We start from the raw sequence: 14,611 nt of genomic DNA on the forward strand, positions 1-14,611 counted from the left end.
GACTGCCAGCAAGACATCAAGTTGCATTAATCTACAGCTAATCCAATTCCCACTGGAGAGATGGGTTCATCCCAACTAACTTTAGATTACAGTTTACGCATTATTGTGCCAAGGTCTGTATTGGACCAATTTATAGTGAGAAATGAGGTTGGCAAGATAGCAGGGGCATCACAATTACAGCTAATTAGCCCAGCAGGAAATCCATTTCCAGGCAGCTTTTGGCAAGAGGAGAGCTTGGCGGGATAACAAGCATGGAGTGTATTTTGATACAAGCACACTCCAGCTGCAAGGAAAAGTAAAGTAACAGCTTGTCTCATCCTTATGTGGAGGCCTCATGTCAGGCTCCACCACGTAAGTCTTTTTGTTTGAGGCTTTGCAGCCTCCGTGCTTGGAAGAAGTTCAGAGAACTTGTTCTTACCAAGTCACCTCAGCTGCCGGAGGACAATGGTGAGCCGTAAGGTCTGCACAATGCCTTGCTCCTGCCACCAGGCAGGAGCATACCCTGCACCGTGCTCCTCCTCCAGTTTGGAGGGAGATGAGGGGTCGTAGGTCATAACAGAAATCAGTGAAGAGTAGCTTGGTTTAACTGCGGGAGTTATCCATATGGTAAAATGTCTGGAGTATAGGTACAGACAAACTACTGGATTTATTTGTATTTGAGTGCTTTATTATATTGGAATTGCAGTGATATTATTAACATTTGTACAAATGCACAAAATTCCTTTCTCTTCTAGCTAGAAAGAGATGTAAAAATCTGACCTAGTTGAACAGTCTCAATGAACTCATTGTCCATTTGTAACAATAATGGGTTCACAATGCAACAAAAAGCTTAACATAAAATTAAACATATTAAATGCTGCAGCAAGTATTTACATTTATGTACCAAAAAAAAAGTATCTCCCTCCAGTAAGGAAGGTGGTTGCTTTACATAATAAAACAAACAGACATACAAACACAAAACCTTTGCATACAATACAAACAACCTCAAGCCCAAAACTTACTGTGACAGCACCTTTTTTTAATATTATATATATATATATATATATTTATATATAAACTTCGATAGTTTAGGCTTACTCCAAGCAGTGCTAAAAGTTCCTTAAAACCAGGAGAATGGCAATAGTCCGAAGAAGCAATGTTCACTGATGAGTGCTGCCAGTGTTTGAAGAGAGCTGCTACAGAGAGAGGGATACAGAGCTCACGGCCATGGGCTGGGAAACACTTGGGTCCCTATGATAAAGTCCTTGGCAAAACTCTCAGTGGCAATTGTTCTTACTCAGAAGAGCGAATATACCTTTCGTGCAAAGTAGTTTGTCTTGTGGAAGCATGCTAAAGGTGATGTCTGTCAGGGAACTCCTTGCAATCTCAGCTCTGTGGGGTGGGGAAAATATTTCTCTGACATTTCCTAGATTCCAGAAAGGAAGACATTTCCCTTGAAATGCCTAATCAATCCTCCCATCTCCCTTGCTCCAGGACACTGCTGCAGTTTCTGCAAAGCCGGAAGGAGCTTTCAGTCTTCATTCAGAAGGCTGTCACACAGATTTTTAGTCAAGAAAGATACTTGGGTCTAAGACCCTCATGGCATCAGATGGCAGGCTCTGACCATGGGCTTTGTGAACAGTTCCACCAGGTCAAACAGCAATACTAACATTTAACTTGCATAAATGTAGAACTGGAGATCCTGATTCCCAGGTATTACACATTCATCTAAATATAACGAGTTGCAGTTATTGATTCCAGTCCAAGGAGAGCCTGGGAAAGGATCAGATTTCCACTTGGAGAATCAATCTTGTCTCTGAGTGTGTGTGAACACTGACATTTTTGGTCTTGTGCAGTTTAGGACTTGTTTTGAAAGCTATGGAAAACCAATAATGGTGAGCAATTTAGCTCTTAAGTGTAAAGCCACTGATAAAACTGAGATAGCTGTAAGCTCTGGGAAAAAAAAAACAAAAAAGGGTTATGGATGTAAACAGTCTCTTTTGTCTTTGCAGTAAGATGATCATTTCAGATGTTGAAAAATTGAACCTTTTTTGTTTTTTGGTGTTCAGATTGCTTGAGATTTTATTGCTTTTGTTTGCCTTTAGAAGTTTTTTGTCTCTTCTTTTTTTTTTTAAAGGTGCTGTCCCTAGTCAAGTTATAAGGCAACATATTTTATTGATTCAGAACTCTAATACATAGTATGGCCACTGTTATCACTGCAGCTTTGCAGCTACTGTGAGTTGGACAACAGTCAAAGTGCATCACAATGCACAACAGAGCCAGTCTCCTGACCTTACGATATACAGGACACTTTGGTTCTTGGGATGAGAGATTATAAATGTAGCTTAGATGCCGCCTCACATCATACACATTGCATAATAAAACATTTATATGCTGTCATGAAGAGGGTGTAAAGTCTAAGTCACACTGCAGACTGGCTGGTCTCAGCTTCTCCGCTCGGACAGGTGTGAGAGACAAGTTGTAGATATGCCACCAGTGAAAGCATATAAATGTATCTGGTGCAAAACTTTTACAAGAGTATTTATAAATGATTCAACAAGGGAGAGCAAGAAAGAGAGCAAGAGCTAAAGTGCAATTTTAAAAGAATATAAATAATTGAAATGTAGAAATAAGATACTAATTAGTTGTAACTGGTTTTGTTTAATAGGCACAGTTTAGGTTTTATGTCTACAGATCAATTTTTTCTTCTTCCCCCTCCAGTAATTTTCTCTGATGTATAATGGAGCTTCAATGGTCTAAATCTAAGGAACATTGCTTAGTAAGAGGACTGAAGAGGCAATGATAAGGCAGTATAGTGCAACTCACTATGTGATATTAGACAAGAAATGAGGATGGGGTTAGATCTTCTGTGGTGATGTATAAAATCAGCCTTAAAGAAAAAAAAGCAGAAAAAAAAAAAGAAAGACAGGCTTTCCAGTTATACGTTGACTCATGCTTTCTAAAACAAGAAAGCACATTTTCCAATACATAGCAAACAACTGAAGGTTTATAATTTGTTTCATTGTTACAAAAAAAAAAAAAAAAAAAAAAAAGAAAAAAAAGCAGATGCTGCTTTAAGGAAAACATTAAATTCTAGGAATTTCTGTACAACTGACCTCAGCAAGCTTTTCCATCTTAGATGGATGACTTCTGCTTGAGACCCTGAAAGATTAAGATGCACACACACCTAGAGTAGTTTATTGCAAAACTAATATTGTAACTTAAAAAAAAAACCAAACAGATTCTGTACAAGAATACTGTTCAAATGGAATGTGTTAAAATAACATTTATTAATAAATACTTTATAAAATTCTATGTGAATACTAAATTAATAGATTCCTGTTTTAAAATTGCTTTGGTCCTCATGAATTTTCATAAATTCACTCTATATGCTTTTTTTTAAAAAAGGTATTAGCTGCTAAAAAGCACATTTTGCCTAAACTAAAAGGCTAGTTTTCAACACTAAATATTGTTGCTTAAAAAAATATGAATCCTCAAAAGTTGGGCATTTAACAACAGTTATAGCTGGCTTGTTAGTTAACAGGACTGAGTCATTAACACTAAATCCACACGCACTGAGGCACTGAACCATTGACTTTCCACTATTCAGAATATGGGCAGCAGACTTTTAGCTTCGTAGCAGGAGTTAACTCCCAACAGCGTGAAATTCTCCATAAATCATCATCATCATCGTCGTTGTCCTTATAAAACACACCATGATAGCACACAAACTACTTGTCTCCCACAGGCAGCGTTATGAATATGGCTTGCATAAATTGACTTGGGGAAGGGGGGCTGGGGGCGTCGGAGCTGGATCGCAGCATCGTTTCTTTCTGATCCAAGTATTGCAGTTGTCCGTGGCTGAGATTTCCAACCTGCTTCCAACGTCACGCACAAGAGATGCTACCTATGGTAACACCTCCTCCTGAGCAAGGCACTGGCCAAGGCTCACCACCCTGCGAGCGCCCTGGAGACTGGATGACGGAACTGGTCTGAGTTGTCCTTCGCTGGCAGTGGGATAGGGCACAGAGCCTGGTGAGCCTGGCAACAGGCTGGATTGGCAGGGCAAGAGAAAAGTGGAGCAGTCTCCAGAAGTAGCTCGTAGCAAGATTCCTCCTTGATGGAAAGAGCCTGGGAAGTGCATTTAGAGTGACGTGCTTAGGAAGAGGCTGCTGCCACTGACCACAGGGCAGAGGGACATCCTGGAGACAGAGGGCTGGGGCTTCTCCCGTAGCCCTTGCTCAGGCAGCCTCCAGTGCCCGGTTGGACCGGCAGCTTGAGGAAAGGCTGCAGGATCACTCCCCTGGAAAACAAGAGCATTTTAATGTGGAAGCAAATCTGATGAATCATATAAGGTGCCTGGTACGGTTGGTCCTTTTCCCGATGATACAGCCGATATAAATATGCTGCATGTTGTCTTGGCCTGTGAACCTGCGACAGAGTTACAAGAAGCAATAGCAAATAGCTTTTCATCCTTTACTTATTTCCACATCACTAGCAAGGATTATACCTAAAGGCCAATAGTATAGAGAGGAGACATTTCATTGTAATTACACATTTAGGCCAACATGTGTGGTTGGCTTGCCTAGTTAGCATTAAAAAAAGAAATAATTGAGCTATATATAATACACATCAGTCAAACTGTCAAGTTGCTGAATTTAACAAAACTTAGGCAAGGTTTTTGTATTTTTTCCTTTTTTTTTTTCTTTTTAATGTAGAGGCTTTCATTTTAACAGCTAAATATTTTAATTGAGGAGACTGAATAAAATGAAGCTAAACCGTAATTCTAGTGCAGTGTAGCTCAACTGGGTATTCTAATATTACCAACAACTTTGATTTTTATTTTTTAATGTATTTAAGTGCTACCCATATAGAGGGAAAGTTTTTAAAATTAACCCTGCAATTGCATTTCCTTTTTGATGGTGAACTATGAAATTCAGACGTAGGGGAAATGCTTATTTGGGTTTTTTACATAGTGGATACTCAGCTGGAACATTTTTCTCGACAGCGTATTTGAAAAAAATTCCCTTGGGAGCTGTGATGAAGCAAAACCATTTAGCTATTACAACTGGAGATTAAAAAAAATTATAGATTCAGTATTTAAAACACTTTAAAAGTATATGTTTGTCTAAAATATAATAGAAAATCCTTTACATTTGTATTTTTTCGTAATTTTTTTTTGGTTCTTAGACTATATAATCAAGTCAAGATTTACACTGTACATTAAAAATCTTCTTTTGAATGTATTTGCATAAATGGAAAGCAAGCTGTTAGAGAAAAGAATACTGATAAAAAGTTAGTCACTGAGATAAGAACTAATTCGGCAATGAATGATGCTCAGAAATTTGCTTTCCCTTCCAGACAGGCCCTGCGCCTTTCAGTGCCCCCTCACTCTTCAGTTTTTTCACTCTTCCTCCTACATGGAGAAGACCCATCCTTTTATAACCCACAACTCCTCTAAAGACCAAAGACACAGTCTTTGAGGAAGAGAGCTTTGCTGCAGAACAAAGTGTGTTCGGGGCTAGAGCATTTTCTGGGAATAATGTGAATTTTGCTATTAAAGATGCAGCTCAGAATGTTTGAACGTTTTTCACCAGCTCGGAGCCTGCTCCCTGGGCGAGCAGCGGGAGGTTTTGCCGCTGACAGATTTGAGAGCAAAATCAGGTCCCCATATACAGCAAGGAAGCATAATTAACTGGCATCATCTCTGTCTGATTTTCCCATCAATCACTGGGACCACTCAGGGATGCAAATCAGTTGTGCTGAGGGGCAGGCTCAGAGTCCAAACAAAAACCTTAATTGTGGCATAAGGCTCTTTTCCAGACCCTCTTTGCAGGACTGTATTTTATCCCAAGTGTGGGACTTGGCATTCTTGCAGCATTTTCTAGCCGCTGCATGCCTTCTAAAAATTATTTAGCATCCTAAAGAACAATTCCTTACCCGTGGTAAACGAGTGTTAAGTGCCATTGAAGTCTGTGAAGCTACGCTGCTGTCTGCCAGCTTGGGATCAGTCCGTGAACGTTTAAAGGAATGCCTGCAGAGAGCAGGTCTTTCCCTGGGAATTAAAAATGGCATTTTTCCAACTGGTCAGAACCATTACACTGATTTATTTCTCATTTATAGCCCATGAAGCCTGAGGCTGTTAGCTTTCATTGCTAGAACAACGCAACCAGGTTAGGGAAAAGAACTTTTCCGAATTATTATATGCTACATGGATTTTCCTACATTAATGACTGGCAGTGCAAAACTTTCTGTGACTCTCAGGTGTTGCTTGCTATGCCTCTACTGCACCACAGAAGCTTACAGGGCTGCATAGCATCAACACAGCTGGCTCACCATCCTGCTTCACCTGTGGCTGCGCTGTTTTCGCCTTTCCCTATTTATTAAAAACACTAAATCAGGAGCATTTGTATTTTTTAAAAGCCAAATGCTTGGCGCAGCCCAACTGCGGGTGAAGAGCTAGTGAAAGCAGCAGCCATGCCAACAGTTTTTAGGTGGGCTTGAAGTCTTTGCTTGTTCATTACCATTCTTTGAGAAAAAGAGGGAAGCGAGAAAGCCTTGGAATGAAAAAAAAAAAACCAAGAAAAAAAAATCTGGGAAATGAAAAGTGAAGGGAAAAGGAAGGTGTGAGAATAACTGTAGGAGAAAAAGGCCAGGGTAGGGGAGAGAGGAGAAGGGGGAGGGCTAGACAAAAGAGCACGCTATTTGGGCTTGATTTTGTCCTGAAGCCACATCCTATATAACTGCTCTGAAAGAGGCTCTGAATGCAAGACGCAGTCTGCTGATAGCACAACGCTAACTCTTTTTTATTATGCTGTCAGCAGATGCCCTCGCTCTATATTTATAGCCTAATTACTCCTAGTTACCTATGTTTGACTCTGTTTAATACTTTTCATGCCTCACATTGGCTAACAAGCTGCAGTTTAACACAACTTTGTATTTCTGAGGCTGCAGGCTAGATTGGTGAGAAGGAAACGTGACTATGTACAGAAACAGTTAGGTTTATAAACAAGTAACTGGTACCAAAAAAATGGAGAAAGCACCAAAGCATTTCTCAAGCTGATAGCATATTAATTGCGTAACTCCCTTTTATGTAACTAAGTATAAAAGACATTTTAATAACTATAAAAATGAATAGCCAGAGTCTTTCAAGAACTGAGGAATCTTCCAGGCTTGAGTTACGGTTGCAAATATCCTTAGTAGAGAGGACGCTTTGATACGCTACCACACTCCCCCAGCAGTTTCTGATCAACCACTTTTAAAGGATGGGGTTGATGTCTGTTCTGTGGCTGGCGAGCTGGGTGAGAGTGGAGCTTCCCACGACGTCGCTGACGGAGGAGGAGGTCGTTATGGTGTTGTGCTGGATGACTTGCTGCTGGGAGCAAGCTGGGACTGGGCTTGCAGGAGGACTGCTCTCGGGACCTGGGAAGGGATTGAGGGCACAGAGACAACACACGTTCATTTTTCCATCCTAGTAAAAAGGCTATGCTGGGTGATACTCTTGGAAATACTGATGACCTGAAGCATGCACAAGTCCCAGGATTTCAAAATATAATTACAGTTATCCAACACTCTCTGTCTTAAGATTGTTTTAGTTTTCACAATTCTTTTCAAGCCAACTTCTCTTATATCCACCTGATTTCAGGGGCTAAGACCTTGAAAAAAGTCCAAGATCTTAATGACTGAAACCAATGTTGGGCTAAAAAGTCTGATATCTTAAGGTCTTTAGAATCAGTTGGGATGCTTAAATGCTTTATTTGTTCCAACAGGAATCAAAATTAGAGTGCAGTGCACTGCAGCACAGAAAATCTAATTCAAGCAACAGCTGATAGGCATGTAATGCAATTATGTATTTTTTTTCTCTGAGTACTGTTAAAGAGACAGATGCATAGTGATGCGGAGGAGAGAAATGGGCTCTATTTTAAGACAATGTCACAATCTGGCAAGCCCTGAGGCTCTTCTAAACTGTTCTAGAGAGAAACAGAGAATTTGTCCCTAAATTACTACACTCACAAAATGCATCGACTAGAAAGAATTGATTCAACGTCTCCGTTAGCTGAGAATTTTTTGAAAAAATAAAAGGAAAGATGAGAGTTAAAAAAAGAGTTAACAAACCTTGAAAACCTGCGCCAGGCCTGGTCTGTGCCACTGTCAGAGCACAGTACCATTTTCGCTGGAGGGGACTGTAATATTTTCCTTTTTAACTTTCCTTTTGAGAGTTATTTTAAGGTTCTGGCAGCGCCGTGCCCAGGAGGACTCTTGCAGGTTTGGAGCTGTGAGTTCAAGCAGGATCCTCCACAGGGGAGTGAGCGTCCATCCGTGTGCATCTCCTTGCCGAAAGGAGGGGTGGGGAAGACTAGCTCTGCTGAGTGGGATGCAAACCGGGGCTTTTTTGGTTTTGAGCGGGGCTGGATAAGTAAGGGCAGGAGATTGGATGGCTCGGATGATGTTTGAGAAGACAGGTTCAAGTGATAATATGACAAAGAAGGGGTTCTGGAGGGAAGAACTGGAAGGTTTGCTTTCCTGTGAGGAGTGTGGAGACAGCGCAAACATACCAGCTACTTACTTAGATATCCTTGTGATTCTTTCTGCATAGCTGTTATCGGACAGTCTTTATGTGTTAACAATAACTGTTTCAGCTGTGCTACCTCATTTTTCAGCATGGAAACCTCGTTCTAGAAAAGAAGGAGAGACTTTGGTTAGCAACGAAGTTTAAACCAGGCTGTTCCACAAAGCTTAAACTCAAGAACACAAAACCTGCTCCATAACTTTGAAAGAACTGCAATAAAAGGTATTCAGGTGCTTGTGTGCTGGATTTATGTTAACATTTGTCAGTGACATTATTTTGTAACCTCTGAAGGCGGTCTGGCTTCCAGATTTGGTGACATAAACTGACAGATGAACTAACTTCCCAGCACCAGAGATACTTAAGGCAGTGTTTCAATCTACTCGGGAAATACTCGGACTCTCTGCATGAGGCCAGGTGGCACACCCGTGGGGTCAAAGGCCATATTGCTGTGCTCAGGGGTATGGTGGCAGGACTGCTGTCACCTACAGCTCGGCTGCAGCCAGTGCCTGGGTGCTGCTCACACCTCTGGGTTTTGTGGGAGAATGTTTTGGAGGAGTGCCATGCTACAAATGGTTTTCTGCCCTTGGCAGCACACAGGCACACTTCTGCATGAAGCAGAAGTACTGTGCCCACCATAAGAAGGACAGCACTGTAAGAAGGGCTTTTGTTACCGTATTCATGGTATTTTCATCTATCCAGTTGATTTTCCTCACTGATAGACGGTGACAGTGCTTCTATCTCACTGGTTTTGAATGAGGGTTTAACTACATGCCCTGCTCTGAAGAAATTTTTTACAGTCATGTTAATGGCATTTCAAAAAAAATCCCCACAAAAAGCAGTGACAAGGAAAGAAAATAAATACAACTCCATCTAGTGAAGGCTTCTAAATCCCAAGACAGCTTTTTCCTGGCTTATCCTGCTAAAATGTAATTATTTCTTTAATTGAAGCACACACGTCTTGATTAACAGACTGATTATGCCTGAGCTCCCACTAGGAACTGACTGTGCGGGGGTAGCCCCAAAGGCACCGTCAGTCAAGCACAAAGAGCCCCTCTGTGTCTTCAGGGGTGCAGACAGTGGCTCGCACCTGAAGCTGCATGTTTGTCTGGGTGAGCTCTTCTGCTTTCTTTTCCAGTGACATCACCCAGACCTTCCTCTTCTGTCTGCAGCGCGTGGCAGCGGCTCGGTTCCTTTCCAGAAATTTCCGCCTCCTCTCATCTGGGTCTTCGTCCACCACCCTCCTCCGGCGACCTCCAGTCGGCTGCGGTGGCTGTATCGTCTGTGTGGGCTGCATCTGCTGTGCTGCCGGCGAAACCTGCAGGGCAAGAAGAGGTTTTGCAGGGGGTGGTGAGGGGGGAAAGTTACAGAGGGGGATGCTGAAATGGGAAGGGAGATCTCATACACTCGGCCTGCTCCCCAGCAAGGTCTGCAACAGGCTCAAGTCAAAAGTTGCACCAGATGCCACTGAAAGCAGCTGGTGGCAAATCCTTACCATGGTCAAAGTAGAGATTTTTTTGAAACAATCCTCTGAACACTTTTTTTCCCCTTGAGTTAGTTCTTAAAAACATTGACTTAGATGCATTCTCTGCCACCACCTGTTTCAAACCTGAAATGTCCAGTTTCTCTCAGGATCTGTTTTCATCAAAGCACAGGACTGTAGTGGCCTAATTTCTGTCTCTCTCTTTCTCTTCCCCACCCCCAATTGCCTCCAAAATTTTAGCACATTTCTATTTCCCAAGCTTCACCATCTTCACTTCAGTGTTTGCCATCTCTGGAGGCAGGAGCTGCAGAGCTCTTTGCACCTGCATGGAGCTGGGAAGCAGTGGGCTGGGATCGCACAAGGCCAGCAGACTTCACTGCCCCTCAGGGGCAAAAAAATAATTTAGGTACCTGAGCTTGAACCTGTGTTTTGATATCCCGGCACTGTGTGGAGAAGGGATATTCCTTTTATCAGAAGTTTCCATTTGACCTCTGTGGATGCTATACTCCTTTTTATTCAATTTATCCCTAGCTTTGAGAGTAGAAGCGCACCACATCCAGCCCACTGCTACAAAACTATGGAAAAAAAATGTGTTTATGCTTTTTCAAGCAGGGGAGTATTGATCCTGCTCCTGAGAGTAACTGGACCACAATATTACAGAAAAGGTGCATGGTAGGGGCAGTCCCATGTAAACTATGCTCTGACTGCCTCCTGGGCAGATGGAACATGTCCATGTCCCTGTCAGGAGCCAGCACCAGATTTAATGTTCGACTGCCTGGGAATAGGTTTTTGGACTGCTTTCCTGCCTCTCTGTGGCACTCAGGCTATGGGGCTCTGGAGGCACCCTGTGTCTCCCTCTGCTTGGGGTCTGGGAACCCAATCCATGGATCTTATTGCTCACACTAAGCTCACATTGCTGCTGCCACTCCTGCATAGTCTGGAACAGTCTGGAAACTTGAATTGTTGACTCAAAATTAATCCTCTTGTTCTGGCAAAGGCCCAAACCTCCAAGGTGCTTCCTTTTGACTCCAGGGAGTGGACGTACTCAGAGCTTTGTCAGACTGAGCCCTGAATTTCAATTGCCGCAATTAACGTGTTCGCCTAACACCTCCGTCTGTCTCAATTAAAATGATACTATCGTCTTGAGTCTTGCGAAGTTGAGGTGGCTTTTCTGTCTATAATATAGTTTGCTCCCTCTCCCAGCTGACTTGTGGCAATTACAATGGCAATTTTATGTGTAATTATTCTCTGCATCTGATAACGCTTTTTGCGTAAAGTCAAATTTATTCCCAGCTTTATGTTGCACTGTCAGGGAATCTCTCTCTCACAGGAGCAGAAAAAAAGTTTTGAAGAATAACCTTCTAAAAATAAATAAGCCACCCCACATTTTCTGACTGATGTTTAAAATTTCAGCTTGCATGAACTCCATCTGTTTGCTGATAAAATCTTCAACCTTCTGTCCACACTGAGGGTTGGAGTGCCAGATCCATGGCAGCTGCAGTGGGCACAGCCCCCATTCTCACCACCATCCCCTGGCTTCTGCCAGGAGATCACTGCCAAGGGATTCCAGCTGCTCCCTGTCCACCAGGGCCGGGCATGCTGCCTCTTTAGCAGCATGTCTGAGTGCAGAGGTCTCAGAAGTACCTTTTAATGTTGACATCTCATCAAAGACCTTTCATTTTTCACATATAACACCTTTCCAGACTTCAGAGATCTGTTATTTATGTTTCCTTATCGCTTTTTGCTCCTTTTCCGTTCAGCTTTAAAATTTCTTGTTTCTTAACTCTCTCAGTGGAGTCTGGTACAAAGGCAGAAAAAGGTAACTATAAAATTTTAATTATTTTTTTAATTCCTCTCTTATGGTCATTTTCTCCTGAATAACTAGTGAGTAATTTTGTTTTCAGAATGTGCCTGGCAGTCTCTAGGTAGTCAGAGTGCATTTTCAGAACAACAAAATCTTCTCTCCATTTCAGGCAGATATTAATTATAAGGGCTGCCATTATTCCACTAATAATGTCATGTGGGATAATTAACTGACTCTTACTCAATAGCTCTCAACCCTGTTAAATTATATGTTAGTAACCATCTAAGCATCATTCTCTAGCAGGATTTCACTGCCCTGCCTAGGACATAAGAAAGAAAATGAACTAAATATAAAATTTAGGCTAATTTTGGTTTTGTTAGAGGATGCTAATCATGTATCCGTAACGAAGACAAACACAGGACAACTAAGAGACTGAAATGGCATTCAAACCCCTACTCTGCTTGAGCTATCACTCTGGCAAGTTTGATATAAAGAAATCTTTAGAGGACCAATGCAGAATAATAGTATAATTTTTGTAGTAGTTGAGGCAACATAGCTAGAACTTGGTAAAATATCTCACTTTCTCAGAAAGATACCTATCAGAAGGTGATTTCTACTTTTATGCCTGATCCAATATTTCTTTCTGTTCTTTGCAACTTACCACAAAACTAATACCCATTCACTCATTCTGTGAAAGCATAATTCCTTGGGCTCCTGTGTATCAAAATGGTAGCTGAAAAGCATGAAATGAATTCTAACATTACAGAAGGGCACGGTGTAGAATAACAACAGTCTCGGCATGGGAGTATGCAGCTTACAGCAGCATGGACTGTGCTGTCATTTGGCAGGTGGTTTGGAATGGAAGAATCTGGCTCAGAAGAATAAGGAGGTTAATAATTAGTAAATCGCACCATAAAATTAACGTCTGCTGGAGCAATCTGATCCCCAAAGAGGCCATTACCATGGGGACTATGGATGAGCTTTGAAAGTAATAACTATGTGGTTATTACTCAGCAAGCCCTTCTTTTCTCCCCTCTGATGCATCTGTTCAGAAATCCCTACTGCCTTTGCACCAGAGGAGCAGATGCACAGCAAGAGCTCTGCTGCCTGGGGAAGCCACTGACCCTAGGATTCCTACTCCACCACCCTCTGTACAATCCCCTTGGTGACACTTACACCATGGACAAGGTGAAGACCTCCTTGATCCCTCATGAGGTCTGTTGCCTCCAGTGGCATGGCAAAGCTTATCTGACTGCACAGACCCAGCTCCAGACCCTGTGTGGTGCAGGGGCACACAGTGACCCTGACACAGCTTTGTGGCTGCCAGTCAGCCTACCTGCCCTGGTGCCTGTATCTCTTCTTGCCTGCCTGAGTCTTTAGTGGTGCCTAGCTAGCAGGGAATATGAAGCACAAGAAATTGAAGCTGTCCTAACTGTGTGAAAAAGCCAAGGTCCCTGTTCAAGTCAGTCTAGAGGAGGGCTACTGGCTCACTGATCTTATCCTTAAAACTGTGAGGTTTTTTTTCCCAACAGCTGTTTTCCCTGGTAGTTTTCTCCTCACCCATTTAAAGTGATGCTGTGGATGTTTTGCAGCAGTGCTCCATACCATGGGATCTGATGCCCTCAACTGCATTAACGTGTTTATCCTCCCAACCCCTCAGTGAAGGTTAAGTGATTTCCCCCATCTCATCCACGGAGTCCTCAGTTGGCTAAGCACAACTTTATCCTCACTCTCTCAGGGATCTCCAGTACAGCAATCAGGTTACTTTTGGTTTCTCTGATATGACATAATGTCTTTTTATTGGAGTTTTTAAACAACTCCAAGGAAAATAACTCATTAACAGATGGGAAAATAATTGAATTCACAAAGTAAAAACTGAAGTAAACTTAGGAAAGCTCTGGACATCTTCTCACCGGGGAGTCTGCTGCTCTCTTAGACTGTTTCTCTAAAGCTGACAATTCATTTTACATTAGCAAATACTTTAGGGAAATCCCATGTGCTTGCAGACTCTGCTGTAATAAAGCTAGATGTTAGTAAATAGTTAATGCTGTGGGACACTGGGATGTCAGCCAAATACTCTCATTTTCTTTAATGTTTTCTAAGAGCTTGTCTGAAAGGTATTTGCAAGCAACACAATACTTCACAGATTCAACTTCTTATGGCTGGCATTCCTTTTTGTCCTCACATTCTATGCACTGCCTGTTTGTCTTCCTTAACTTTGCTCTCCAGACCTGCCATGTTACAGTAACTGCCCCCAGAGCTTTATTTTTCTGGTACGATCCTGATGCAGAAGCCTGTCATCTTAAGACATTAATAGAATTCCTCTTAAAAATGACTCTGCTAAAGTTTGTGCTTGCTAGCTCATTAGTTCAAGAAACATTCAGTTCAAATATCGAATTATCCAAATTGCTGAAGCCAATATACGTGGTGCAGAAATTGAGTCCACCTCCTTCAGTGGAGACCTTCACTGACTTGTCACATGAATACAAGTCTAAATTGCCTTCTTTGTTTAAGTCTCTCTCCTTGGGCTGGCTTCACCCTCTTTTTTCTCCTGTCACAACATGCACCAATTGCTGCCTGCACTCACGGCTAATCTTGGCTTTCTCTCATGCTATGCAGATGTCTGTCCTGTTCATAGGGTCTGGATCATTTAATCTTTTCCTCTAAGCTGGTGTATCTTACCTTTAAACTACCTCTAATATCTCCAGTCTTGAACACCCTCCCCCGGCCACACACACACACCAGTGCCATTTCATTTCACTAACGACTTTGTTATGTA

General features: G+C 42.1%; 1 protein-coding gene across 8 annotated transcripts in view; it reads right to left on the bottom strand.

The window, feature by feature from the left end:
- Positions 1–645: 645 nt before the first annotated feature.
- The window catches only part of CREB5 (cAMP responsive element binding protein 5), a 258,082-nt gene continuing 244,116 nt past the window's right edge, over positions 646–14,611 (bottom strand). For 6 of the 8 annotated variants that reach the window (XM_048302771.1, XM_048302755.1, XM_048302737.1 and 3 more), the window contains 3 exons: positions 9,636–9,863; positions 8,546–8,654; positions 646–7,401 (listed from right to left, as the gene is read on the bottom strand). In XM_048302771.1, the coding sequence (XP_048158728.1) occupies positions 7,238–7,401; positions 8,546–8,654; positions 9,636–9,863 (501 nt within the window). In that variant the 3' untranslated portion in view covers positions 646–7,237. Of the gene's footprint in view, positions 7,402–8,094; positions 8,655–9,635; positions 9,864–14,611 lie in introns of all 8 variants that reach the window. The other 2 variants (XR_007203422.1, XR_007203428.1) reach the window with 2 other exon arrangements.

The sequence above is a fragment of the Corvus hawaiiensis genome, chromosome 1 (assembly GCF_020740725.1).
Source record: "Corvus hawaiiensis isolate bCorHaw1 chromosome 1, bCorHaw1.pri.cur, whole genome shotgun sequence".
Lineage (NCBI taxonomy): Eukaryota > Metazoa > Chordata > Aves > Passeriformes > Corvidae > Corvus > Corvus hawaiiensis.